The sequence below is a fragment of the Spermophilus citellus genome, assembly GCF_964194105.1.
Source record: "Spermophilus citellus genome assembly, chromosome: 17".
NCBI classification, from domain to species: domain Eukaryota; kingdom Metazoa; phylum Chordata; class Mammalia; order Rodentia; family Sciuridae; genus Spermophilus; species Spermophilus citellus.
The window spans coordinates 53329215-53355991 of record NC_138199.1 but is presented as its reverse complement, the minus strand read 5'-3'; the positions used below and the strand labels follow the sequence as shown (position 1 = coordinate 53355991).

At 47.8% G+C, this 26777-nt stretch overlaps 1 protein-coding gene across 1 annotated transcript; it reads left to right on the top strand.

Moving 5' to 3' along the window:
* Positions 1 to 12051: 12051 nt before the first annotated feature.
* Positions 12052 to 25281, top strand: CCR7 (C-C motif chemokine receptor 7). Its single transcript, XM_081272827.1, has 3 exons — positions 12052 to 12106; positions 18641 to 18690; positions 21623 to 25281. The coding sequence occupies exons 1-3, from the start codon at positions 12097 to 12099 to the stop codon at positions 22697 to 22699; spliced, it is 1137 nt and encodes a 378-aa protein (XP_081128953.1). The 5' UTR covers positions 12052 to 12096; the 3' UTR covers positions 22700 to 25281.
* The last annotated feature ends 1496 nt before the right edge of the window (positions 25282 to 26777 follow it).

Here is a 26777-nt window from a genome sequence, read left to right as displayed (position 1 = left end):
TTCACAGAACTAGAAAAAACAGTCCTGAAATTCATTTGTAAAAATAAAACACCTAGAGTAGCCAAACCAATTTTAAGCTAAAATAAAAAAGGGGGCAGGGACTGAGGTTGTGGCTCAGCTGTAGAGCACTTGCCTAGCATGTGTGAGGCACTGGGTTTGATCCTCAGCACCACATAAAAATAAATAAAGAGGGCTGGAGTAGTGGCTCAGAGGTAGAGCACTTGCCTGGCATGTGTGAGGCCCTGGGTTCGATCCTAAGCACCACATATAAATAAATAAATAAATTTTAAAAAATAAATAAACGAATAAATAAAGATATTGTGTGTCCATCTTCAACTAAAAAAAATATTTAAAATAAGGTTAAAAAAAGAGAGGGAACTTACAGAATGGGAGAAAAATCTTTGCTGATGACTATTCTAACAGCGGATTAATATCTAGAATAAGAACTTAAAAAGCCAGGCATAGTGGCACACATCTGTAATCCCAGCAGTTCCAGAGGCTGAGCAGGAGGATTACAAATTCAAAGCCAGCATCAGCAACCAAGTAACTCAGAGAGACCCTGTCTCTAAATAGAATATTTTTTTAAAGGGTTGGGGATGTGGCTCAGTGGTTAAGTGTCCATGGGTTCAATCCCTACTACAAAAAAATTAAGAAGAAGAAGAAGAACTCAAAAAATTTACACCAGGGCTGGGGCTGGGGCTCAGCAGTAGTGTGCTTGCCTAGCACATGTGAGGCCCTGGGTTCGATCCTCAGCACCAGATAAAAATAAATAAAAAATAAAGGTATTGTGTCCAACTACAACTAAAAAATGAATATTAAAAAAAAAAAAGCTTTACACCAAAAAAATCAAATAACACAGTTAATAAATGGGCAAATAAATTAAACATGTTATGCTCGAATTCGGGACCCCCAAAGACCACCAGAGACCCAAGATCGATGTAAGCAGCAAAGAGGTGTTTATTGTGAGCTAGCTCGGTCCTCCGCGCGCGCACACACAGCAACTGGCGCGCACACACAGCAACTGGCGCGCACACACAGCAACTGGTGCGCACACACAGCAACTGGTGACGCTGAGAGGCCCCAAGCCCAGGGTTTGCAGCAGTTTTATACATTCTTTGGAGAGGGCAGGGACTTCACATACATCATAGCATCCCTTAGCAAATCATCACACACCGCGGGAAAATCAAATAACAACTCTAAAACATGATTAGCACATTCACTGGCGGGAATAAGTTGGGTAGGGGTGATTGGTCAGTACAAAAGGGGTATTCGTTTGAACTGATTGGTTTGAGCCAAGAGGGGTGTACTTGCTGAACTACATGGTTTCCCAACACGTTATCAACCACCATAAACCACTGGCATCCCAGGTATTTCCCTGTCTCATGCTGATTGGTGGCTGCTAGGGGGCTGCTATGGATCCCCACCTAGCCTGACTGAGTCAGGGACACCTGGTGCAGCAGATCTCTCCTGTTATTTGTAGGTAAACAACTCAGCAGGGTGGGAATGTGCTTAGGAGTGCTCTGTGGGTCTTTCCAAGGACAAAGGTCATGTCCCTTCCTTGGACAGGCTTTGCTCAGAGATAGAGGCTGGTTTTTCAAACAGACACTTCAATAAAGAAGAAATATCAATGGCCAAAAATATATGAAAAAATGTTCAACATCATTAGGGAAATGGAAATCAAAACTACACTGAGATTTCATCTCGTACCAGACTGAATGGCAGTTATCAAGAATACAAACAATAATAAATGCTGGAGAGAATGCAGAGAAAAAAGGAACACTTTTCACTGTTGGTAATATTGTAAGTTAGTACAACCACTCTGGAAATCATTATGGAGGTTCCCAAAAAGACTAGGCATGGAACCACCTATGACCCAGCTACACCACTCCTCAGCATTTATCCAAAAGAATTAAAGTCATCCTACTACAGTGACGCATCCATACCTATGTTTATAGCAGCACAATTCACAATAGCCAAACTATGGAACCAGCCCAGATGTCTGTCAATGGATGAATGGATAAAGAAAATGTGGTATATATACATAATGGAGTTTTATTCGCCCATAAAGAAGAATGAAATTATGACATTTACAGAAAAATGGAGGGAACTTGAGAACATTATGTTAAGTGAAATAAGCCAAAATCAGAAAGTCAAGAATCTTATGTTTCTTCTCATATTTGGAGCTTAAAGAGGAAAAAAACGAAAAGAAAGGGGTATGTGTGTGTGGGGGTAGGTAGCTCATGAAAATCAAAGGGAGATCAGTAAAAGAAAGGGACGGTCGGGGGTGGGAAATGGTGAGGGAGGAGGGAAGTTCTGGGAAATGACATTGGTCAAGTTATATGGTTATATTGTGTATGGCGTGCATGTACAAATATGTAACAACAAATCCCATCATATGTACAACTATAATGCATCAATTAAAAAAATGTAGGGGGAAAAATAAGTGAGATGAGAGAGAACCTTCTAGGATAGAGGATACAGTCCATAAAATTCAAGCAAATTATTGATCTGTACTAGATTATATTAAAATATCTGCTTTTGAAGTCAGCACTGTTCCGGGCAATATATACATTACCCTCCCCCCCCAAAAAAAAAAAAAAACTGCAGGGTACAATCTCATTTTCAAGAAGTACCAAGTATATTCAAGAATAGAACACAACTCACATGCCCTTGCTATATAGGCCAGTGTGGGTGTCCCTGACGTTTAAGTGCTAATAAGATTCAGAGGAAAGAGCTCAGTCAAGGTGGGGCATGCCTGAGCCTGGAAGATTAGATCAGACTTGGAAAGTCATGCTGGGTTCCTGCTCTAAGGTCCCTCTCACAGAGAGGGGATTTGCAGTGCTAACGTGTGAAGGGGACACTCAAAACCAATGCTGAGCAACACTCGGGGATCCCCACCACGCTGCTCAGAGACCAGCTAAGAAAATGAAACTGAAGTCTCTGGGAACAAAGTGCACCAGGTCCACACAGCTAGAGTTGGAGGGGCCAGAAGGGACCTTGAGAGAAGGAAAGGGTCTGGATTGGACGAGACAACTCAGCCCCAGGCAGAGGCTGCTAAAGAAATCAGAACCAGGAGCAGCCCCCTGCCCCCCTCCCCCAGCACCGTGGTACATCTGCCACAAAGCTCTCCAGTCCTGTTTGTGAAATATCCTGATGGGGGACCTTCTGTGGGAGGCCTATGCTAACTGAAGAACCCAGAAAGCTCTTATTGATAGCAAAATTTATTCTGGGGGGACAATCTGAAGCTAACAAAATTCAAACCCTTTACATTTCCGATGGGGAGCCAAGAATCAGAAAGAGAAAGTGATTTGCCCAAGATCACCTAGTGAGTTATAGGAAAGGCAGGGCTGGATTACAGGCCTTCTAGCTTCAGCGCATTTTTATCCTGGAAGCACCTTCTTCTAGGAAAGGGGGTCCTGGAAGAAGCTTCTGGAATGGTTCCAAACTGAAATTGCCCTGACCTTTCCTGCCAATACACATGCCAACATGTAACCTCTCAGAGTCCCTTCTACCTTGTTCCAGAGACTGCTAACATCCAAATGCCAATGATGAGAACAACACAACTTTGGGTTTGGAGGGAAAGTTTGGTGAGGGCCTCTCATGTTTCCATTTGGGGAAGTTGTAATATGGAGAATAGCGAAGCAAAGGGCAGGGTGCCAGGGGAAGGTCCTGGAATTCAGAGTCTCAGGAAGTTGGTGCGTAGGTACCTTCTGGGTAACCCAGCTACCTCATCTCACACTTAAGAAAACTGAGGGCCAAACAGTAGAAGCAACTTCCCCAAAGTCACACAAAGAACTGGTGAAGAGCTGGGCATCCCATGTGTCCCAACTGAGTGTTCTTTATGAGCCCAGAGAAAGGAAAGCTATTCCACCTGCTCGATCATCTCCTGTCCAACCTGTGCAGCCCTTCCTTCCTTCCTCCCTTCCTCCCTCCCTCCCTCCCTCCCTCCCTTCCTTCCTCCCTTCCTCCCTTCCTCCCTCCCTTCCTCCCTTCCTTCCTCCCTTCCTCCCTTCCTCCCTCCCTTCCTCCCTTCCTCCCTTCCTCCCTTCCTCCCTTCCTTTCAAACAAAAAAAGATTTAAAGATTTACTTGAACAGGTTCTTGAAACCTTTAAAGAAAGAGTGGCTGAAAATAGAAATACTTATTTTTAAAATTTATTTATTCCTAATTGTACTTGCTGAAATCTGGAAAATGAAAATTAAGAATAGAAAATTAAAATTAAGAAAAATGAAAAAAAATTTAAATTTTTTTAAAATTAAGAAAAAATTTTCTGTGTGATAAAAGGGTTTTAGCTATTGGGTTTTTGTTTGTTTGCTTGCATGGTTGGTTGGTTTGATTTGGTTTTTTTGGTGCTGGGGATCCAACCCAGGGCCTTCTGCATGCAAGGCAAGCACTCTCCCAACTGAGCTATATCTGCAGCCCCTTAATACTTGGTTTTATAAAGCAATAGATCTACCCAACAGCTTACATTCTATGACAAATGACTCTGCCTCTAGAGTGCTGTATTAATAGCAAAGACCTTATATGACCATCTTCTGAAGATATAGAAAGTGCTTATGACTGGGGCTGGGGTTGTGGCTCAGAGGTGAAGCGCTGGCCTCGCACATATGAGGCACAGGTGGGTTCGATCCTCAGCACCACATAAAAACCAATAAAAGTAAAATAAAGGTATTGTGTCCATCTACAACTAAAAATATATTTTTAAAAAAAAGGGAGAAAGAAATGATTACGACGAACTGTAGCATTTCCAAATGTATCTGGCATAAAGTAGTTGTTCACCATTAATTTTCTCAAGACCTGAAGTGTGTATGGAGTATGACAGCCCTACTATGCATTCTTGGATTTTCTTTTTGTTTGAGATGCAGCCTTGTTTCATGCTTGCTCTTGGTCAGAACTACAGACAACAGGGCTGTACCCTAACCTTAACTTCTATAACTTGAACTCCTTGGGAACAAGAATCACCTGGTATCAGAGTCAAAGTAAAGGACAGCCACTCTAGGTATTCCAAGCAGAAGGAACTTAACACAAGGAACCAGTTATAGAGATGGTAAAAAAGCTGAGACCAAGCAGGGCACAATGGTGCACATCTGTAATCCCAGCAGCTCAGGAGGCTGAAGCAGGAGGATTGAGAGTTCAAAGCTAGCCTCAGCAATTTAGCAAGGGGCTAAGCAACTCAGTGAGACCCTGTTTCTAAATAAAATACAAAATGAGGCTGGGGATGTGGCTCAGTGGTCGAGTGCCCCTGAGTTCAATCCCTGGTACCAAAAAAAAAAAAAAAAAAAAAAAAAAAGCTGTGACCCAACAAGAAATGGCCTCCTTTTAGCCAGAGATTAATAACAGCACAAAATTTCCACCATCCCTAAAGCTGTAGGGCCTCAGGAAGAGGGTAAATGCTACCAAGCTCAGAAACCTAGGCAGGAGCTGGGGTCGTGATGAGAGTTTTCATCAGGTGCTGGCATCACAGAGGCAGGGGCTGGCTGAGATCTGGGATGCCACTGAAGCAGAGAGAGGGAAGAAAGGTCCTAGTGATGGAGAAAGCGCTACCATGGAGAAGGTACCCAAAAGGGAGCTGAAATGGCTATACAAATAAGCAAAATAGACTTTAACACCAAAACTGTTTACAGAGACAGAGAAATGACACTTTATAATGATAAAAGGATCAATCCATTAGGAAGATATAATAGCTATAAACATATCGGCACTGAAACAGCAGAGCCCAGAAGTACATTCAGCAAACATTGACAGAACTGAAGGGAGAAATGCAAGAGTTTGGTAATAATAGAGACTTCAATACCCTGCTTTCAATAATAGGTACCACTACTAGACAGTGGGCCAACCAGACCTAACCTGTCTATAGAGCGCTTCGCTCACACCAGCAGAATCTGTGCTCTTCTCAGGTGCACATGAAACCTTCTCCAGGATAGACCATGCTTTAGGATATAAAACATATCTCAATAAATTTAAAAGAATTGAGATCGAAGTATGCTCTCCGACCACAAACAGGAACAGAAGGAAATTTGAGGAATACATCAATATGTGGAAAGTATACCTCACACTCTTTTTTTTTTTTTTTTTTTTTTAGAGAGTGAGAGAGGAGAGAGTTAGGAGAGAGAGAGAGAGAGAGAGAGAGAGAGAATTTTTAATATTTATTTTTTAGTTTTCGGCGGACACAACATCTTTGTTGGTATATGGTGCTGAGGATCGAACCTGGGCCGCACGCATGCCAGGCAAGCGCGCTACCGCTTGAGCCACATCCCCAGCCCAAGGAGAGGATTTTTTTAAAAGAAGTATTTTTTTCTTTTTAGAGAGAGAGAATTTTAATATTTATTTATTTACTTTTTAGTTTTTGGCAGACACAAGATCTTTGTTTGTATGTGGTGCTGAGGATCGAACCTGGGCCACAGGCGAGCGCGCTACCGCTTGAGCCACATCCCCAGCCCTCACACTCTTAAAATAATCCTGGAGTCAAAAAAGAACTCACTAAGAAAATCAGAAAAAAACACCTCAAAATGAATGAAAATGGAAACACAACATACCCAAACTTGTGGGATGCAGCCAAACAGCACGTATAAAGAAACTAGTAGCAATAGATCAGCCTGTGTTTTTACAAAGAAGAAACAAGTCAAATAGAGAACTTGACTACTTTTATTCAGTACTGAGTAATAAGCCCAGGGTCTCTCATACATACTAGGAAAGTGCTCTACACTGAACTATATCTCTGGTCCTTTTTCACTTTTGTTTTATATCAAGACAGGGTTTGGCTTAGGTACTGAGACTGTCCTCAAACTTGTGATCTTCCTGCTTTAGTTTCCTGAGTACCTGGGATTACAGATGAGCCCTTCCATGCCCGGCTGAGAATTAACCTTTTAACTTAACAAAAATAAGAGAAATAAAACAGAAATAAGGAAATATGGGGCTGGGGATGTGGCTCAAGCGGTAGCGCGCTCGCCTGGCATGCGTGCGGCCCAGGTTCGATCCTCAGCACCACATACCAACAAAGATGTTGTGTCCGCCGAGAACTAAAAAATAAATATTAAAAATTCTCTCTCTCTCTCTCTCTCTCTCTCTCTCTCTCTCTCTCTCTCCTCTCTCACTCTCTCTTTAAAAAAAAAAGAAAGAAGGAAATATAATAAAGACTGGGATACAAAGAAATGAAATCTAGAATTGGAAACATTAGAGAAAATCAACAAAACCAAAAGTTGATATCCCAAAATATCAATACAAATGACTAAAATACTTGACTTACCCAGATACCAAAACTAAACATAGGTATCACAAGAACAAAAAAACACAGATCGATATCCCTTTTAAATATAGGCACAACATTTCTCAACAAAACATTTACAACTAAATCCAGCAATGTATTTAAAACAAACAAACTACATGCCATAGCAAGATATTTATCCCAGGAATTCAAGTTTCATTTAACCTACAAAAATACAATCCATAGGGGCTGGGGTTGTGGCTCAGTGGCAGAGCACTTGCTTAGCACATGTGGGGCTTTGGGTTTGATCCTTGGCACAGCATACAAAAAAAAAAAAAAAAAATAAGCAAATAAAATAAAGGCATGCTGTCCATCTACAATTACAAACAAAAATTTTTTAAAAATGCAATCCAAATAATACATTATAGTTAAAACAGTAGAGGATAAAAAAAAAAGGCTCAATGGACACAGAGAAAGCATTTGACAAAATCCAACAAACGAGGAGTAGAAGGAAATATGATAATGACCATCTATGATAAACCTACAGCTAACAACATACTTAATGACAAAAGATTATTTTTTTCTGCCGGACGAAGTGGCACGTGCCTGTAATCCCAGCAGCTCAGGAGGCTGAGGCAGGAGGATCAAGAGTTCAAAAGCCAGCCTCAGCAATAGCAAGGCGCTGAGCAACTCAGTGAGAAACAAAATGCACCGTGATTGAAAAGGAAGAAGTAAAACTCCTTCTATTCACATATGGCATGATCTTATATTTAGGAAATCCTAAAGATTACACACACACACACAATTAGAACCAATAAACGAGTAAAATTGTAAATTACAAGATAAATGTACAAAGATCAATTGTATTTTTATACACTAGCAATGAGCAATCTGAAACCTAAATTAAGAAATAATTCCATATAAGACCGTATCAAAAACAATTTTTAAAACTTAGAAATAAATTTAACAAAAGAAGAAAAATGCTTGCACACTAAGAAGTATAAAACACTGAAAAAAAAATCAAAGATCTAAATACATGAAAATATATCCCATGTTCATGGACTGTAAGACTTAATATTAGGGACCGGGCTTATAGCTCAATGGTAGAGCACTTGCCTAGTACGTGTGAAATACTGGGTCTGATTCTCAGCACCTCAATAAATAAATAAAATAAAGGTCCATCAACAACTAAAAATATATATATTTTATATAAAGACTTAATATTATTAAGATGATAATATTCCCTAATTATCACTTTTGTTTTATTTCAATACAATCACTATCAGAATCCCACCTGGTTTCACTGCAAACATTGATAAGCTGACCCTAAAATTTGTATGGAAAAGAAAGAGACCCACATTAGCCAAAACAATCTTTAAAAAGAAAAATAAAGGGCTGGGGATGTGGCTCAAGCGGTAGTGCGCTCGCCTGGCATGCGTGCGGCCCGGGTTAAATTCCTCAGCACCACATACAAACAAAGATGTTGTGTCCGCCGAAAACTAAAAAATAAACATTAAAAAAAAATTCTCTCTCTCTCTCTCTCTCTCTCTCTCTCTCTCTCTCTCTCTCTCTAAAAAAAAATAGCCTTACACAATCCTCTAAAAAAATAAATAAATAAAAATAAAAATAAAGTTGGAGAGATCACAGGTTTCAATTTCAAATTTTACTACAAGCTACAATAATCAAAACAGTGAGGTTACAAGCAGGAGACAGACATACAAATTGGCAGAATAGAATTGAAAGTCCACAAATAAACCATCACATTTTTGGTCCGTTGATTTATAACAAAGGTGCCAAGACAACTCAATAGCAAAAGAATGGTCTTTTCAACAAATTATGCTGGGAAAACTAGATATCCACATCCAGAGAATGAAGGTGGATTTTTACCTCACATCATATTCAAAATGGCTCAAAATTGGATCAGACCTAAATGTACAAATTAAAACTATAAAACTCTTATAAGAAAACACAGGAATAAATCTTTTTTTTAATATTTATTTTTTAGTTGTAGTTGGACACAATACCTTTGTTTTATTTATTTATTTTTATGTGGTACTGAGGATCAAACCCAGGGCCTCACTCATGCAAGGCAAGTGTTTTACCACTGAGCCACAACCCCAGCCCCAGGAATAAATCTTTGTGAATTCACACAACAAAAACACAGGTGACAAAAGAAAAAGAAATATATTGGACTTCACATTTTAAAACATTGTGCTTCAAAGGACACCCACAAGACTGTGAAAAGATAATTCATAGAATGGGAGAAAGTACTTACAAATATACACCTGATAAAGGGATTACACCCAGGATATATATAGAACTCTTACAATGCCACAATAAAAATAATAATAATAATAATAATAACCCAGTTTTTTAAAGGGCAAAGAATTTAAATAGGTAATTCTCTAAAGAAAATATATAAGGGATCAATAATCACAAACATGCTCAAGATCAGTAGTTAGTGGGAAAACCAAAACCACTGTGAGCTAACACTTCACACCCACTAAGAATCAGGACAGACAATAACAAATTTTGTTGAGTGTGTGGGATCCTCATACATGGTTGATGGGAATATAAAAAGCACTTTGGAAAATGGTATAAAATTTTCTCAGTAGGTTAAACATATACTTACCACACAACCCAACAACTCTACTCAGAGGCATATATGCAAGAGAATAAAATCCTATGTGTACACACACACACACATGCATAAAACTGTACACAAATATTCACAGTCACATTATTCATAATAGCTAAAAAGTAGAAATAACCCAAAGGCCCAACTGATGATAGATAAACAAAATACCATGTATTGCTACAATGGGATATTGTTTAACCATAAAAAGGAATGAATAACTAGCCAGGTATGGTGGCACATACCTGTAATCCTAAAGGCTGAGGCAGGAGGATCAAGAGTTCAAAGCCAGTCTCAGCAATAGCAAGGTGCTGAGCAATTCAGTGAGACCCTGCCTCTAAATAAAATACAAAATAGGGCTGGGAATGTGGCCCAGTGGTTGAGTACCCCTGAGTTCAATATCTGGTACAAAAAAAAAAAAGGACCAAATAACTGAGACATGCTACAACACAGATGAACCTTGGAACGGCTAATCGAAAGAAGCCAGATAACAAAGAACACAGTTGTCCATGCCTATTGGCGTCAAATGTCCAACACAGACAAATCTATAGAGACAGAAAGTTGATCTTGAGTTACCAGGGATTGATTGCAGGTGGGAGTGGAGAAAGTATGGGAGTCCTTTTAATAGTAATGGTGGAGATGACTAACAACTGTCCTAAAATGGATTGTAATGATGGTTATACAACCTGGGAATATATAAAAGCCACGGCATTATACACTTGAAGAGGGTGAAGAGGGTGAATTTTATGGTACATATTATACCAAATCAAAACCACCATTAGGAGAGGAAAAGAAAAGAAAAGTTGGAGGAAAAGAAGTTTGAGAAATGCGGTTCCCTATAACATCAAGACCACAAGGACAGAGTGAGCACTTGCAATTTTATGTTGCCTTGACATTGTTGTTTTTGTTTGTTGTTGTTGTTTTTGTTTTGTTTTGTTTTTCTGGGGATAGAATCCAGAGGCACTTACCCACTGAACCACCTCCCCAGTCCTTTTTATTTCATTTTGAGACAGGGTCTCCCTAAATTGCTGAGGCTGACTTTGAACTTGCGCTCCTCCTACCTCAGCCTCCCCAGTTGCTGGGACTGCAGGTGAGCACCACCACGCCCTGCTCTTGGCAACATTTTAAAATAAAAGTTTAACTTTCTCATACCAGAAGTAAAACTCAAGTTACCCTCGACTCGTCCCCACGGGAATGGCCCTAGCTGGTGGCTACCCATAAAAACTCAAAGGCACTTCTACTTTTATTTGCAGTTTGTTTTATTTTTTTATTTTTTTTTTAATATTTATTTTTTAGTTGTAGTTGACACAATACCTTTATTTTATTGATTTATATGTGGTGCTGAGAATCGAACCCAGGGCTTCGTATGTGCTAGGCAAGCACTCTACCTCTGAGCCACAACCCCAGCCCCTGCAGTTTGTTTTAAACAGACCCTTTAGACATGTGCTCAGGACCTGATGTGACCACCTCAGAGTCACAGCATGACCTGTGTGACTGCTTCCTTTAAACCCGCCAATTAAAGATCTCTGTAGGAAACCAGTTTGGATGATACCCTGGATCCCAAAAGGATCCTGGACCCACCAGTCCCCTGGTTCTCCGTTGGCGCTCAGTGGGCAAGCACACCAGCTCCCTCCCTCCCCCCAGGATCCGTAAACACGAAAACTCTTAAACTTTCACTTTGTGGTTAGGTTGTTGCAGCTTTTCCTGCAGTGTGACCCCTGATGGCAGGGCCACCTGAGGGACCTCACGCAGGTGATGTAGGTGGTTCCTCTCTGGTGGCTCCTGGGACAGTAGCTCCTGGCTGAGCTGATAATGAAACTCAAAAAGTTTCATTCAACCCAAAGGGAAAAATGGGGACACACCCCCTGACTCCTACCCTCTGCCCACAGCCTGACATGTGATACCCTGGCTATAAACCTGTGTTGGATTAACCAGGAGCCCCTCACCGAAGCTCTGCCAGGGGGCACAAGGGGCTTTTCGAATGTAAATGACCTGATGATTCAGGATCTTATGACCAGTGAGGGGGGCTGTCACTCTGTCACCTTTCTCCTACCCTTTGTCCCCAGAAAGTTCTCAGGGGCCCTAATGAGGCTTGGAGGGAGGAGCAGGGGTGGGAGGGGCGGGCAAGAGGGAGGGGTGGGGAAGAGGGAGGCTCCTCTCACAACTTAAAAGGGGCTCTTACCATTTCCTCCCCAGACAGGGGTAGCTGAGACTGGGGCACCGCCTTCCTGTGTGGTTTCAGTCGCCCGGAGAGTGTCATGGACCTGGGTGAGTAAACCTCCCTGTGAGACAAAACGGGGAATAGCACCGGGGTCCCGGACCCCAGGCAGACCTAGTGGAGTCCGGGTGGGGTGGAGGGCATGAGGAGCTGCCGCAAGAAATCAGGAGGTTTGGTGGGCATTGGTGGCTACTTCCAGAGAATGACACTCTGGAGTCCCAGGGAGGGTGCACCTGCCCTTTCAGGGCCGAGGTGGTATCTTTCTAAAATAGCAAGGAATGGAAAACTCAGCAGGGTGGGGCTGGGTGGGTGACCTGGACGGAACCTGTTCTTATGAGGCCCCCTGAGACCTCGGGGACCAGTTTCAGCAGGGAGAAATCCTCCTTGGAGGGCTCAGGACCTTTCCCCCTCTTCCCAATGCTCTCCCTTCTCCCCTGCTCACTGGGAGTCTGGATCCCTGTGCTGTTGGGTTCTGAGAAGTAGTCAATCACAGGTGACTGTGTTATGTGCACAGTGCGGTGCAAAGCAGGCGTGGTCTGCGGTGCTTTCTCTCTGCTGTGCAATCCACGGGCTTTGTACCAGCTCTGCCACTTGCCTCTTGCAAGTTCAGGGATAAAAATGGAAGAGCTGGTGACACTCAGCTTAGAGAAGCCATAGCCAGCCCTCCAGCACGGCCCCTGTCCCTGATCAAACCCCCCCTTACTCCAGCCAGATAGATGCCTCTGGGCTGTAGAAAGCCCTTCTTCTGGTCTAACCTGGGTCTTGACTAGAGAGGATGCAAAGGGAGCCCCAAGTGGCTGCTGAGTGGGTCTTCCAGCCCCAGACACCCCAGTTGTCAATCTCAGCTGCAGAGTCAGTGCCGCCTGAAGCAAAGAAGGCCAGGTTCTTAGATGGCTCGCCACACCAGCAAGGGAAGCGGCCTCAAAGCCACAAGAGGTTGGCTTTAAAAAGTGAAGGTTCCTTGGTGCTGTCCTCACACCCTCCCCGCCACACCACAGCCCTTGCCTCCTCTCTGCCTTCCCCGCCCACCCTGAATCCTAGGTCTGGACCCAGCAGACAGCTATGGAAGGGGTACAGTGGTCCCCCCAACCACCGCCTGTGAACTCCAGTATCTTGCATCTCTGCATCCTGGGTGCTTTGGGGATTAAGTGGCAAATGTTTGTGGAATGGATGGACAGATGGATGGATGGATGGATGGATGGAATGAATCAAGAACTTCAAGTGGAGAAAATCTCTTCTAACTTCTCTTCCCAGTCAGCCTGCCCCCTAAACCCACTCCATAGAATCCAAATGTGCCAGCCACAATCCCCGAGCGCCCACACCACCCGCTGGCGATGGCTTCCCTGTGTTGGCCACCATGCCACTAAATGTTCTAAAAGCAACTCCCCTGGAGGAGGAGTCTAAGCTGGTCAATTTCCATAGTGTGAATTCTCCTGCCCTGCTTGACCCCAGACAGTCAGCTGTGACTTCTTAAGGCACAGAGGGATGCTCTCACCACTGGCTGCAGAGCACCTAGGAGCGTCCCCCTAGACTAGGTTTGGGGACACTAGACCCCTGGGCCTGGACGCAGGAGGGATGGCAGCCCCTGGTCCTGGAGGAAGTGATGTTCTTGCTTCCTCACTCAACTTGAGAGAGAGCCCCAACGGCCAAACCCGAAATCTGGGTCTGAGGAGAGGCCTCTGAGAAGCTGTGCTCAAAACGGGCTCTGGGCCGTTGGAAGGGCGGCTGGGCCACAAAGGGTCTGTTTTTCGATATTCGTCTGCCCAGGAGGGAGCGAGAGGTAGATGAGGAGGCACAGTTTCTGTTACACAAAATGAAAACGCCACTTGAAGGCTGAGCCGGACTTTTTCGCGGCCTTTTTTCGCAGTTTGAATGAGCAACCCTTTCACCCTCCCCACTGTTAGAATTCTCAAAAGCAGAGAAAAGAAAATTGACCTGCCACAGACTTGTGTGTCACAGCGTGGCCATACGTGGTGGTGGCAAAGGAAGGAATTCAGGGACGATCCCTCCTCTCTTCCCTCAGAGGGGAAAGCTACAGCCTGGATGGCTATGGATAAACCTCTCTCTTTGCCAGGTACTTTCTTTCAGTCAACTCTCACTGATTGAGGAATCCAGAGAAAGCCAGTCAGGTGAGGAGAGAGACATATATGTCAACACACTACTGTAGCAGAGTGAGAGAGAGCATTAATGGGGATAAGGACGAGAGGGCATTTAAGTTGGATTTTGAAGGATGTGGAGGAGTTGTCAAACCAAATGAGGACAGGGTCCAGGATATGGCAGGGACATCAAACTCACTGCCATCAGAAGCCAATAAGGTAACTAAGGTAGAAGGCATAAGATCTAGGAAGGAGAGGGGGGTGGAGTGAACCCAGCACTGCAGGCCTCCCCTAAAGACATCCACATCAAATAGTTTTAGAGCCCCATGCAGCACTCAGAATACCCTGGGAACTCGGGCTCAGGAGTGGTCAACTCTGGCAAATGTAATAAAGGCAAGAAAGAAGCAAATTGAGGGAGAGTAAAGGTACCGTCCGACCAATACTTACAACTTTGCGTGGCATCACTGAGAAGTTTGCACTTTACCTTGAAAACAATGGAGGAGGCAGTGAAGATTTTTACTTCTCAATTAGGTGAACTAAGGGACTAGATTTGTGTTTTGGAAAGAGCTGCAGAACCTTCTATCAGACAGGACCAGTTCTGAGAGATTATGGCGAATAGAAGCAACTGAACAGCCAGGTGTGGTGGCGCACGCCTGTGATCCCAGCCACCCAGGAAGGTGAGGCAGAAGGATCGCAAGTTCAAGGCCAGCCTCGGCACCTTAATGAGATCCTGTCTCAAAATATTTAAAAAAAAATGGAAAGGGATGGGGAGGTAGCTCAGTGGTAAAGCATCCCTGGGTTCAATCCCTAGGACCATTAAAAAAAATAGAAGCAAGAGAACTGCATGACCAATGGTTACAGAGAGTGGAGGTTGCCTTCATGCTCCACAGAGGGCCACATACCCAGCAGGCACATCAGGAATGTGGCATGATGCAGTGGTGAGAGCCCAAACCTGGCTATGCCATTCACATCTCAGATCCATCTCTGAGAAGGCAGCTGTGTGCCACCAGACAAGTAGCTTAACCTCTCTGGGGCTCTGTTTCCTGGAACGTAGAATAAGAATCACAGGGAAAGCCTTACAATATATTGTGAGGGAGAGATACATAAAGACTAGGAGGCAGCACACCCCCCCCAAAAAAAATGGTTTCCAGAGTCAGAAGGTTCAAAGCCCAGCTCCACCACTAGCCATTCAGGTGATTCTGGGAATGCTACTACTAATCTTGCTGTACTGTTTCTTCATTGGCAAGTGGGGACGATAGTGGTGCCAATCTCTCAGGGCTTTTGCAAGGATGCAATGAGACCTCACAGGTAGGCGGTTTCATTGGCTAAAGCAGAGAATAGAAGTGACTCCACGACTCAGCCATGTCTCTCCTGTCCTTGCCTGTGTAGGTCTCCCAGGCTTCCTATCTCCTCTCTAGATCCTTGGGGCTTTCCTGCTTCTGCCCTCCCACTCCCCACCCAGGAAAGAACAATTCCAAAGAGGAAAAAGATGGGGAGGCTCTGGGGCCAGATAATGGGCAGCCAGGAGTCCTGGGCAGCCTGGAAGGTCTGGGAAAACTTGGGAATGGGGTAGGAAGGAGCCAGTAATCTTCTCCTCCCAGACGGGAGGTTTCTCAGGACAGGGGCTCCGGTTGGAGTTCTAGGGAAGTTTACACTCATGATGCTCATTACTGGAAACTCAGGAACTCAGAAAACACCCAGCATCTAGGTCAACTGCTCCTCAACCTCCCCGAGATTTCCAGCGCCATTGGTGCCACCCAAGTTGCTGCAGTCGCTTTATGACTTTTGACAGGAGTGATCTGACTCGTGGCCGCTGACCGGGTCCCTGGGCCACACACCAGAATTCCCCTAAGTTCCCCTATTAACTTTCCTGAAAATGGTCCGTCCTGGACCAACAAGACTCCTGCTTATCCCCCAGGCCCAACACACTTGGAGTGTGAAATCACCCACGTACACGGGCCAGGACCCCCATCCCCTGTCCCCCCCCCCATCCCCCCCCCCTCCATAGTAGCAAAAGGAATGGGATGGGGCCCAGGAAAAGGGCAGCCAGAGTAAAACAGAAACAGCACTTGCTCCTTGCATTTCACCTCTTGTGGCTGATCAAAACTTTGAGGTTTCTCGTTCTCGGTGACAGTCAGAGCGGGCTTTCTCTAGAGTAACCGAAAGACTTTGACGTGTTTAAAGAAACCTCGAACGCTGAGCATCAAGATGAGTCAGGGAGGGTAGGCGGTGCACTGGACCCTGGAGAGAGTGTGGTTAGGCGGAGACATGTGGCCTCAAGCTCAGGGGTTCCAGAGGTCATTCAATAAGAAAGGGGAGGGAGAGATCAGAGCAGGATGCCACACGGAGACCCATGCCCACCAGGACTGTAGATGCTCAGGCACGAGTGGGGGACAAGGGGACAGTGAGTTCCTGTCCCCAGTATTCGAAGATGCAGCTAGGAAGGCATGTCCAAATAAACGTGACTTGACTCCCATGGTAAGCACCAGGAGCTTTATCCTTAGGGTTGGGTAGAGCCCGTGGGAAGACACCGTGGGGGTCGGCATCAGAACTATGCTTTAGGGGCGGGCACGGTGGTGCACACCTCTAATCCCAGAGGTTCTGGAGGCTAAGGCAGGAGGATCGCAGGTTCAAAGCCAGCCTCGGCAACTTAGCAAGACCCTGTCTTAAAATTTAAAAAAAAAAATTTTTTTTAAAGGTTGGGTATGTGGCTCAGTGGTTAAGCACCCCTGGGTTCAATCCCTGGTTCAAAAAAAGAACTATGCTTTAGGAACCGTGTCTAGCAGTAACATGCAGGATACTTTTCTTGAGGTGGGAGGAATATTTTCTTATCTATGTGACCAGATGCCCTTCCTCCCTATCCTAGGAACTCCCAAGCACAGAATCCCCAGCCACAAGCCCTGTGCCTGGAGCCCCTAACTGCAACCTGGGTGTCATGCAGGAGTGCTCCAGCAGGTGGTGCTGTGGCCAAGGACACAGACCCTCCAGGGCTTGGGCTGCTTCCCTAACCTCCAGAGGGCCCTCAGTCTCCAGAAGATGCCTGGAGCAGGGTCCCAGGCATTTCCGGTCCCTACTGAGACTGGAGCAGCAAATGCCCACGGGTCCTGCCTGAGTGTTTACAGGTGCTATCACAGTGACTTTCCTGTGGGTCAGACCCTGGCTGGGAACCGAGAGTCAGGGGACAAGGGGGAATTCCAGGGGTAAAGAAGGCACAGCTGGTGCCTTGGGGGTGTTCCCAGCCTGCTGGTGGGATGACACTTCTACATAAATGGCTCTGTCAATTGTCCTCCCTGCTCAGCCTGCAGGAGGAAATATGCTCTAAGGCTCGGCCACAAGGCCAATGAGCAGGTGTCCGCAGCATATCCAGGCCCTGTGCCTCTCCGTCTGCTGCTCAGAAGCAAGGAGCGCCTCCTGACCTCCACAGCAGGTTCCATTTTCCTGCCACTCCCACCCCCATCACCCCACCCCACCCATGGGGGGGGGGGACTGGCACTGCTCCCCTCCTACCAAGCGCCTGAGGCATTAGATGAGGGAACAAGTGAAAGAAAACATACACAATTCTAGAGAAAGAAATATAATTACATCATAAAATAGCGCCCCACCCGTCCCCCAGGTGTCCTCTCAGACCCTTGATGCTCCCTCCCTTGGAAGGACAAGCAGGGCATTCATCCATTCATTCACAGGCACACAATTCCTGGATTTGCCCCAGGTAAGAGGGAAGGGATTCCTGCCCCAAAGGTAGGCTCAGGGGACCAATAATCAGTGCTAAGTAAATGTCAGTGAATGAAGAAGTGTTAGGGGCCAGCGGGTCCTTACAGCCCTCCCCTACCATGGAAAGGCAAGTGACATAACCTCATTCCTCCAGCCTGTCCTGTGAAATCCCCTATTTCCTCGGCCCACCTGGCCAGGAAACACTCGAGGCTTCATATGAGGCTGCTCACTCAGCTGAATACCAAGAAATGCTCCCTGGACCAAGGGACCCTGGCACCGAAGTAGGGCAGGACTGTGTGCACACTCCGGGGGCCTTGCCTTCTCTTCCTGCATCACACTCACTGGGAGGCACCACGGAGACCCTGGAGTCAGGCTAAGATGGAGTAAAGGAAGTCCAGAGAACATCTGGGACTCTTGGGGGGAGGGGTTGGGCCCCATCCCCCCAAGACCACCCCGGGGTCTTGAGGGACAGTCAAGTTTCTGGTAAACTCTCCAACTCCAGAAGAAGCCCAGCTGGGCCAGGGTCAGTGGTGGGAGGCGCCTGCCCCGTGTTCTAATCCTGGACCTGGGAGTGGAGGAAGGAGAGGTGAGGACAGGGATGCCAGGCAGCAGGCCAGGTGTTCAAAAGCACAATCTGGTTCTAATGTTCTCTTTTGCAAACGCAGAGCCTGGAGCTCAGGACGACGGTTCCCAGCAGCATCTCCCCCTCCGCTGCTTTCTTTAATAACAAAGGGTCGTCCCTGCCAAGCAATAACTTTCTTGCCTTGTCTCCTACAGGGAAACCAATGAAAAGCGTGCTGGCTGTGGCTCTCCTTGTCATTTTCCAGGTGAGGTTTCCTACCAGGGGACGCTCTGTTCCCTCCCCGACTCTCCCCTCCCAAGCCAGGAGTGCTGTTGGGGAAGCTGGCCATTTGCTAGAAAGAAATCAAAGGCCCAGACAAAAACCCACCTGCTGTTCATTAAGCTGATGACCACCCTCCTTTCCATCTGTTGAGCAACCCTCCCCTCCCCCCAAGAGTCCCAGATGTTCTCTGGACTTCCTTTACTCCATCTAAATTAAAATATGGGGTGAAGTTATTTACCACCACCTTCCCTACCCCATCTTCAGTCTCCCCACCCAAGAAACACAGATTGAGCTCTTGGAGAGAGAAGAACCGCAAAACTTTCTTCTCCCACTGGTTCTGCACAGGATCCCTGTCCTCACCTGGTTTTGCACATATGTGCACACATCCGTCCACACAGGGAAGATGCCACGTGTGAGCAGAGAAAAGAAACTTTGATCTGGTGACCCAGTTACTATTCTATCCCCCTCTCCCTTCAGTCCAAGGCTCCCCTAGAAGCCCCACTCTCTGTCATGAAACTGAGACCCATCTGGCTCTGCTGTGAGGACGGGGAAGAAAGATGGGGCCCAGACAATGTGGCGGAGGGTGGATGGAGCAAGCACCCCACAGGGGCCTGAACTCTGCAGGAGCAAAGATCCCCAACTTGCGGGTTTCCACTCCTCAGTCCCACCAACTGCGGCAGAAGATGCACTCCATCAAGTGCCAGAGTCAGGAAACTCCTTGAGTTTCCTCTGTTTGTCGGGTGGGAGCGCTCTAGGGCTTGGGGAACAAGCCGGCTCCTCCGAGGCCACTGGAGAGGCAGTGCTTCAGAACTGGGCTCTTCCCCAGGTCTGGTGGCCAGAGGGGAAGCTTTCCAGGAGCTCAGGCCAGAGGCAGGCCCCAAGCTGGGCACTGTTCCCAAAACCCCATCCCAAAGGCCCCCCTGGAGCTTGGACGGCAGCCCTCAACCTGGCCCCCTTCCCCATCTCTACTGCCTCCCTCCCTCTGCCCTGTGCTGCTGGCTGGAAGGCTGGGGAGGGGATGGAGACAGCTGTGGCTCATTCTTCTCTTTCTGGGGAGGGGTGCGGGGGGGGTGCGGGAGGAGGCTCAGACAGGCAGGATGTGGTGGGGCTGTGGGCTGCAGAGGCGTCAAGGCTGCAGGGGGGGTTGTGGAGCAGGAGGACTGGGCGGGGGAGCACGCTTCACAGAGGCTGTGAGTACTGCCGTCCAAAAGGACTGAACCCCCTTAAGCCCAGGGATCCTGGACCTAAGGCCTTGTGTCTTCCTCTGGATGGGCCAAAGGCAGCCAGCTTCCTCCAGGACCCCCAGGCTGCAGCCACGCCAGGAGAACACCATTTCACCCTCTCCTGTCCTCATCCCTGGACAGTATGAATGCAGAATGTGGACTGTCATTGAACTGCTAAGAGCCCGGTTCCCTGAGGAAGAACCAGGAGTTTCCTGAGGCCGTTCTTCTAGAGCAGGGCCATCTATCATTGTGCACAGCGGCACTGGTGCCCCCTCCTTCATTGATAAAATCACGGCAGGCTGCTGAACCTTCACCCTGTCCTGCAGACAGGCTAAAAAAAGCCCAGAGCAGCTGAGCCCTGCTGATTGGGATCTGTCTGCCGGAAGAGAGAGAGAGGCAGAGGGGTGGGGGGGGAGTGGGAGCACAGAGGGAGAGTGGGAGAAGACAGTCACACTTCCTTCCAGGGGCACAGCTGCCCACGACTCAGCCACAGCTGAGGAGCACTCCCCCCACCGGGTCCTGTCATCCAGTCATCGACTCACAGAGCTCAGTGCCCTTGGGCACGCGTTGCCTGAGCTCCTGCCGGGTGCTAGCGGACACCAAGAATCCATAAATGTCTCCAGGTTGCTCACTCACCAGCTGGGATCACAGCCGTCTGCCCCAAACCTGGGGCTTCTTGTCCTCTTAACAGGAGTTTTGCCGCCTTCTCATGGCAGGTCCTCCTCAACCTTGACCCCAGGGTGGACTTTTCCCTCGAAATCCGAGGCATTTTAAAGGCCCCCTGGAAAACTCCACCAGGTTCTAAAGGAGGCTCCAGAAGAAAGACACACATACACACACACACACACACACACACACACACACACACCAACCTCATGGAGTTTTCAGGGGGGCAAAATAAAACTGTAAACATGAAAGGGTCCCAGAACCTGGGCTAGGTACCTCACCACTAGCATGTGCAAGAGATAGGATTCACCTCCATTTCACAGTCAGGAAAACTGAGGCTTAGTGAGAGGAAGTGCCTTTAACCAGTTCGAGGCTCATTGGACCCCAAGGCCGCGACTATTTCCAGCCCACTGTTTACCCATGTGAGGCTGAATGTCTCAGAAAAGGCAAAATCAGACCCTTGATCCTGATTGGTAGAAATCTAGAATCCCGGGCCCCACCCAGCCCACCAAATTAGGGTAAACCTTTGTTTTGGGGTTTGGTTTGGTTTGGGTTTTGTATCAGGGAGTGAATCCAAGGGCACTCAGGCCACACTGAGCCACGTCCCCAGCTCTTCTTCTTTTTTTTTATTTTGAGACAGGCCTCACTACACTGCTTAGGGCTTCACTCAGTTGCTAAGGTTGGCCTTGAACCTGTGATCCTCCTGCCTCATCGTCCCAAGCCGCTGGGATTACAGGCATGTGCCACCATGCCAGACAGGTAACTCATATGCATGTTAAAGTTTGAGATGCAGTGATTTCAAACCAAAGAAGTGCCTGGAGAGTTTAGAAAAAATACAGATTCCTAGGTCCCATCCCCTGAGATGCTGGTTCTCAGTTAAGGTCTGAAAATTTGTGTTTCTATCTCGTTCCAGGAGATGCTGATGACAGTCCACACTTTGAAACCACTGCTCTAAGATAAATCCCAGCCAGATTTGGACCCACCTCGCTAAAATTGAACTGTTTTCCCTTATTTCCTTCCCCACAGGTGTGCTTGTGCCAAGATGAAGTCACAGATGATTACATCGGGGACAACACCACGGTGGACTACACCTTGTACGAGTCTTTGTGCTCCAAGAAAGATGTGCGGAACTTTAAGGCCTGGTTCCTCCCCGCCATGTACTCAGTCATCTGCTTCGTGGGCCTGGTGGGCAATGGGCTGGTGGTGTCCACCTACATCTATTTCAAGCGGCTCAAGACCATGACAGATACCTACCTGCTCAACTTGGCCATGGCAGACATCCTCTTCCTCCTGACCCTTCCCTTCTGGGCCTACAGTGCAGCCAAGTCCTGGATCTTCGGTATCGACTTCTGTAAGTTCATCTTTGGTATCTACAAAATAAGCTTCTTCAGTGGTATGCTGCTGCTGCTTTGTATCAGCATCGACCGCTATGTAGCCATCGTCCAGGCTGTGTGTGCCCACCGCCACCGCGCCCGCGTGCTTCTCATCAGCAAGCTGTCCTGTGTGGGCATCTGGATCCTGGCCACGTTGCTTTCCGTCCCAGAGCTGCTCTACAGCGGCATCCAGAGGAGCAGCAGTGAGCAAACCTGGCGATGCTCTCTCATCACCGAGCGTGTGGAGGCTTTGATCACCATCCAGGTGGCCCAGATGGTGATTGGCTTCCTGGTGCCCCTGCTGGCCATGAGCTTCTGCTACCTCGTCATCATCCGCACCCTGCTCCAGGCGCGCAACTTCGAGCGCAACAAGGCCATCAAGGTGATCATCGCCGTGGTGGTGGTCTTCATCGTCTTCCAGTTGCCCTACAATGGGGTGATCCTGGCCCAGACGGTGGCCAACTTCAACATCACCAGCAGCACCTGCGAGCTCAGCAAGCAGCTCAACATCGCCTATGATGTCACCTACAGCATGGCCTGCGTCCGGTGCTGCGTCAACCCTTTCCTGTATGCCTTCATTGGTGTCAAGTTCCGCAACGACCTCTTCAAGCTCTTTAAGGACCTGGGCTGCCTCAGCCAGGAGCAGCTCCGACAGTGGTCTTCCTGTCGGCACACGCGGCATACCTCCATGAGCATGGAGGCCGAGACCACCACCACCTTCTCTCCATAGGCAGCTCCTCTGCCCAGGGGAGAGGGACTTCTCTCAGGGCATAGGGGACAGAGAGCAGATTCAAGACACCCATCCAAAAGCTGCTGAACGAAAAGCAGTTCTGGCCATTGAAGTTGACCTCAGCGAAAAAACCAAGAGACAGCTTGACCCCGACACTAGCTACCTCAACCAAGTCTGCAAATAAAGCTGTTGTGCCCAAACCAGACATCAAAAGTGAAAGTGGCGAAACCATCGTGAGCAATAGTGAAGGAGACGGGACTGATGGTGGCAGGGGCTGCTGAGTCCCCTGAATGAACCTTCTTCCCAGCTAGAAAGAAGCCATCCCAGAGACTCAAGGGCAGAGGCCAGGCCTTCCAGAAAACAAGACTCTGTCTCCAAGACCAAGATTTTGGCGAAGCTTCTTAGCCTGGTGAGTAAGGGGACAGGTCAAACCAACTCTGTGAGTCCCCTCCTCCATCTCGCTTTTCCACCGTCAGCAAGGCAACCTCCTGACTGCCCCCAGAGCACGTCTGCCCTTCCCCTGCCGCCGACAAGAAAAGGTGGTGTTCCCTGCAGGCCAGGCCAGCTGCCCCAACCTGACCAAGCCACTTTCCCAGCCAAGCTCTGCAGCAGCGATGACATAAGGTCAGGTCTCAGCTCCACGAGGATGAAAGGGGAGGACAGAAAGGTTGGAGACCAGAGAGGGTGACAGTGCTGGCTGCCAGATGAAAACTCTCCTGCTCTTCAGTTCGTTAAGAGAGCAAATAAAACTTTACTTAGAGGAAAAGACAGCTTTAAAAGAAAGAGGCTAAACATTCTTTTGTAAATGGCAGATGAGTGTGTTCTTTTGCAATGTCCCACGCCCCACCTGACCGCCCCCGTCCCCCTCCTCCCCATCCTCATTTCTCAGAGAAGCTCAGAAACATGAGAACACTGAGCTGTGCTCTGAGCTCATCCAGTGACAGCAGCCCAAGAAGCTGAAAGAGGGTTGAAAGAGGATAAGGACAGGATGTCCATCTTGTGAACGCCCTTCCAGAGAGCAGGAGATGGAACCAAGCCTGTGCAGTCACCAGTGAACCAGAGACTCCAGTCTGAGTAGAGATTTAGAGAGACCACATTGTTCCAGTAACTTCTCTGCCTGGGAACTATCTTGACCCTCAGCTGGATCTGCGTACTAGTCGGCCTGCCCTGTGCCAGCTCAGCCTGGAACTAGAGCCCTGACCCTTGTCAGGCCCAAAACTTGTGTTTGGAGGGAGGGCCTTTCCCTGGACTCAGAGGTCACGGCAATCTGAAGTATGGAATCTAGAATGGGACTGATGAGACAGGCTGGATGGGACCCTTCGCTGGGTGCTTAAAATCTGGGACCTCCCAGGACGCTCCTTACGGGTCACTTGTTGCCATGGTCCTCGGTGGCGTGTGTCTTGATCCATTCTGAATGCAGCACTAAACTCCAGTCTGGGTCATTGTTAAATAGTAGAAAAGTGTTCCTCACAGTTCTGGAGGCTGGGCAAAGGGCCTAAAGGGCACAGCAGGTTCCCTTTAGCTCTTTCATAACGTCATTAATCCCATTCATGGGGCTCTTATAACCTCCCCCTCACGGGGGCCTCTCCCAGTAATGCCACCACTTTGAGGTTCCAACACATGGGTGGCGAAAGGACACACATTCAAACCACAGAGGTTTAGATGTCCACTGCAGAGGGTGGGAGGGAAGAACAGATGCTGCCCCATGCACAAACCAGGAGTCCATGTCACTGGTATCCTGGGCCCACCCGGAACCCTGACTTCTCCAAACCAAAGAAATCAGTCCAACCTGTGAGGTGTAGGGTGTATCTTAAAGGCCCAGCATGCACATGGCTCTGGGTCCCAGGGGGCATCTGAGGGAGGGTTGAGACCTTGGCACAAAAGGTGAACCCACAGATTTTCCCAAGCCAAAGGCGCCTCCATTGGAAATGGAGTCTGCCTGGCAATGACGCCCATTCTCTGATCTTGTAACCACATGACATTACCCTCCTCCGCAGGACGCATGGGGCTGGGAAGTTTCTAACACGATTTGTCAGGCTGCCTCCAAGCCGGGAACTGGTGCCCTACAGGAATGAGGCTGGCACAGGGGCAGTCAGCATGCAGCAGTGTCCGCGGCAACGGCATTAAATATTAAAAGGTGCAGCCACAACCGAGTGTGCGTGCGTGGGACGAGAAGGCGATGCCATTGTGCACATGTGTCCCCAAGGGGAACCTGCCCGAGCGTGTGTGAGGGTGTATATCCTAATGAGGTTACAGATGGGAAAACAGCCCTCAGTTCCTGCAGGGAGGAATGTAACAAGAGCCGTCACGGAAAAGGAAGCCCGGCCAGCCCCACAAACACGCCACCCCAACTTCAAATACATTTTTCTAGAATAACTGGACGTCTCCAAATATTTACAGAGACAACAAAACCCCCAGCCACATTAAATCCCCAAACTGCTGTGTCTCAGAACTTCAGACCCCAGCCCCATGTGAGCCCAACCCCACCCCTTACCCAGGGCTCTCGTGAGCCTATCTTGTGTTTGGGGGTAACCCCTGGGAAAAAGGAAAGGACCCCCCAGGAGGCCCACCCAGGGCTTCTTTCTCTCTCTCTCTCTCTCTCTCTCTCTCTCTCTCTCTCTCTCTCTCCCTCTTTTTCTGCTTCATACAGCTATCCTGCCTTCCTAGGTTCATAGCCCCCAGGGCCCTTCTATGGTATTCTGAAGTTTGCCTTCATTCCAGCCCCTTGTCCCCCTTGCCCTCCCTGGCTACAGCCACAGGCCAAGTCCAAGGCATTCCCAGGTCATGGAGCTGCCCTTTCAGCTAGAAGCACCCCGTCTCTCCATCACAGCTTCACAGAGCTAGAAGGGACCTCAACGTTCGGCAGGGCCAACCCCCATCACTCTCTAGATGGTGAAACTGAGGCCCAGAGGGAGGGGCTGACATTCCAGGAGAGATATCACAGCTCAGGGAGATTGCTTAAACTCACTTTGGGAGGAGGGTCTGGCAGGACTGCTGGAGGGTGGGGGGAGCCGAGGCTCTGGAGCCCAGCCAACTTCAAATCTCATCTCTATTGCTCCCCAGCTGTGTGACCTTCAGCTGTTGCTCAACTGCTCTGAGTCTCAGATTTCTCAGCTGCAAAATGGACAAGATTTGGGTAAACATGTAGCACAGTGCCTGGAATGTTGAGCGTGGTGGTGGGGAGCTCCGACTCTTGCAGCCAGACAGTCTGGTTTGAATCCCAGCTCCACTGCTTGGGCTGGTAACTTAGCCTCTCCGTGCCTTGTTTTCCTAATCTGTATAATGGGATTATTAGTAGTATTGACCTCCTAGGGTTGTGATGTGAAATAAATTATTCATATAAATAAAATGTTGTTGGGTGTCACTTAGGAACGTTTAAGAAATGACAGCTTAAAAAAAAATGCTGCTAACCTCGAGGTAACCAAGTTCAATCCTTAGCCCAATTTCCAATCTCATACAATTAATGACAACTTTGGGATTAGTAGTCTGGCCTTCCCACCAAGCTATCCAGGTGAGACAAACAAGCTTACCTGAGGTCTACCAGAAGCTCTTGGCAACACTAGACCTTAAACCCAGGTCCCATCCAGAGCACATCCCATGAGAACTAGTGGCACTAGCTCCAACATTCCTGCACAACTACCTGTGATCTGCCTCTACTTCCTAGCAGGCACCCTTCCTTAAGGAAAACCTCTCTCACCCCTTTAAATAGTTCCTGTCCTTGTTGTGGAGTCTGAGAAAATGAATGGAATATAGCAGCAGACCCAAAGGAAATCAGGCAACGGATTCCCCCACCTGGTGCTGGGGAATGGAACCCAGGGCCTCATGCATGCTGGGCAAGCACTCAACTACCCCTGATCGTAAGAAAGGAATCAAGGCTATCTTCCCCAGGACTTAGGTACTTGGTTGCATTTCTGTGTTGAGGGGTAAATGGAAGGAAGGAAACAGCCCTTGGAGAGGGGTGGGAGCTTAAGCCAAAGGAGATGAGGGAGGGAAGTGATTCTAACTGGGGACAGGTGGGGCAGGGGTGGGTCTAGGGGATATATGCTGGGACCCCAATGTGGAGAGTGTCTTCAGCAGG

Coding starts and splice junctions, on each gene's coding strand:
- CCR7 (XM_081272827.1), top strand. Junction 18,691..21,622: donor CTCTCCTTGTCATTTTCCAG/GTGAGGTTTCCT, acceptor CCTTCCCCACAG/GTGTGCTTGTGCCAAGATGA.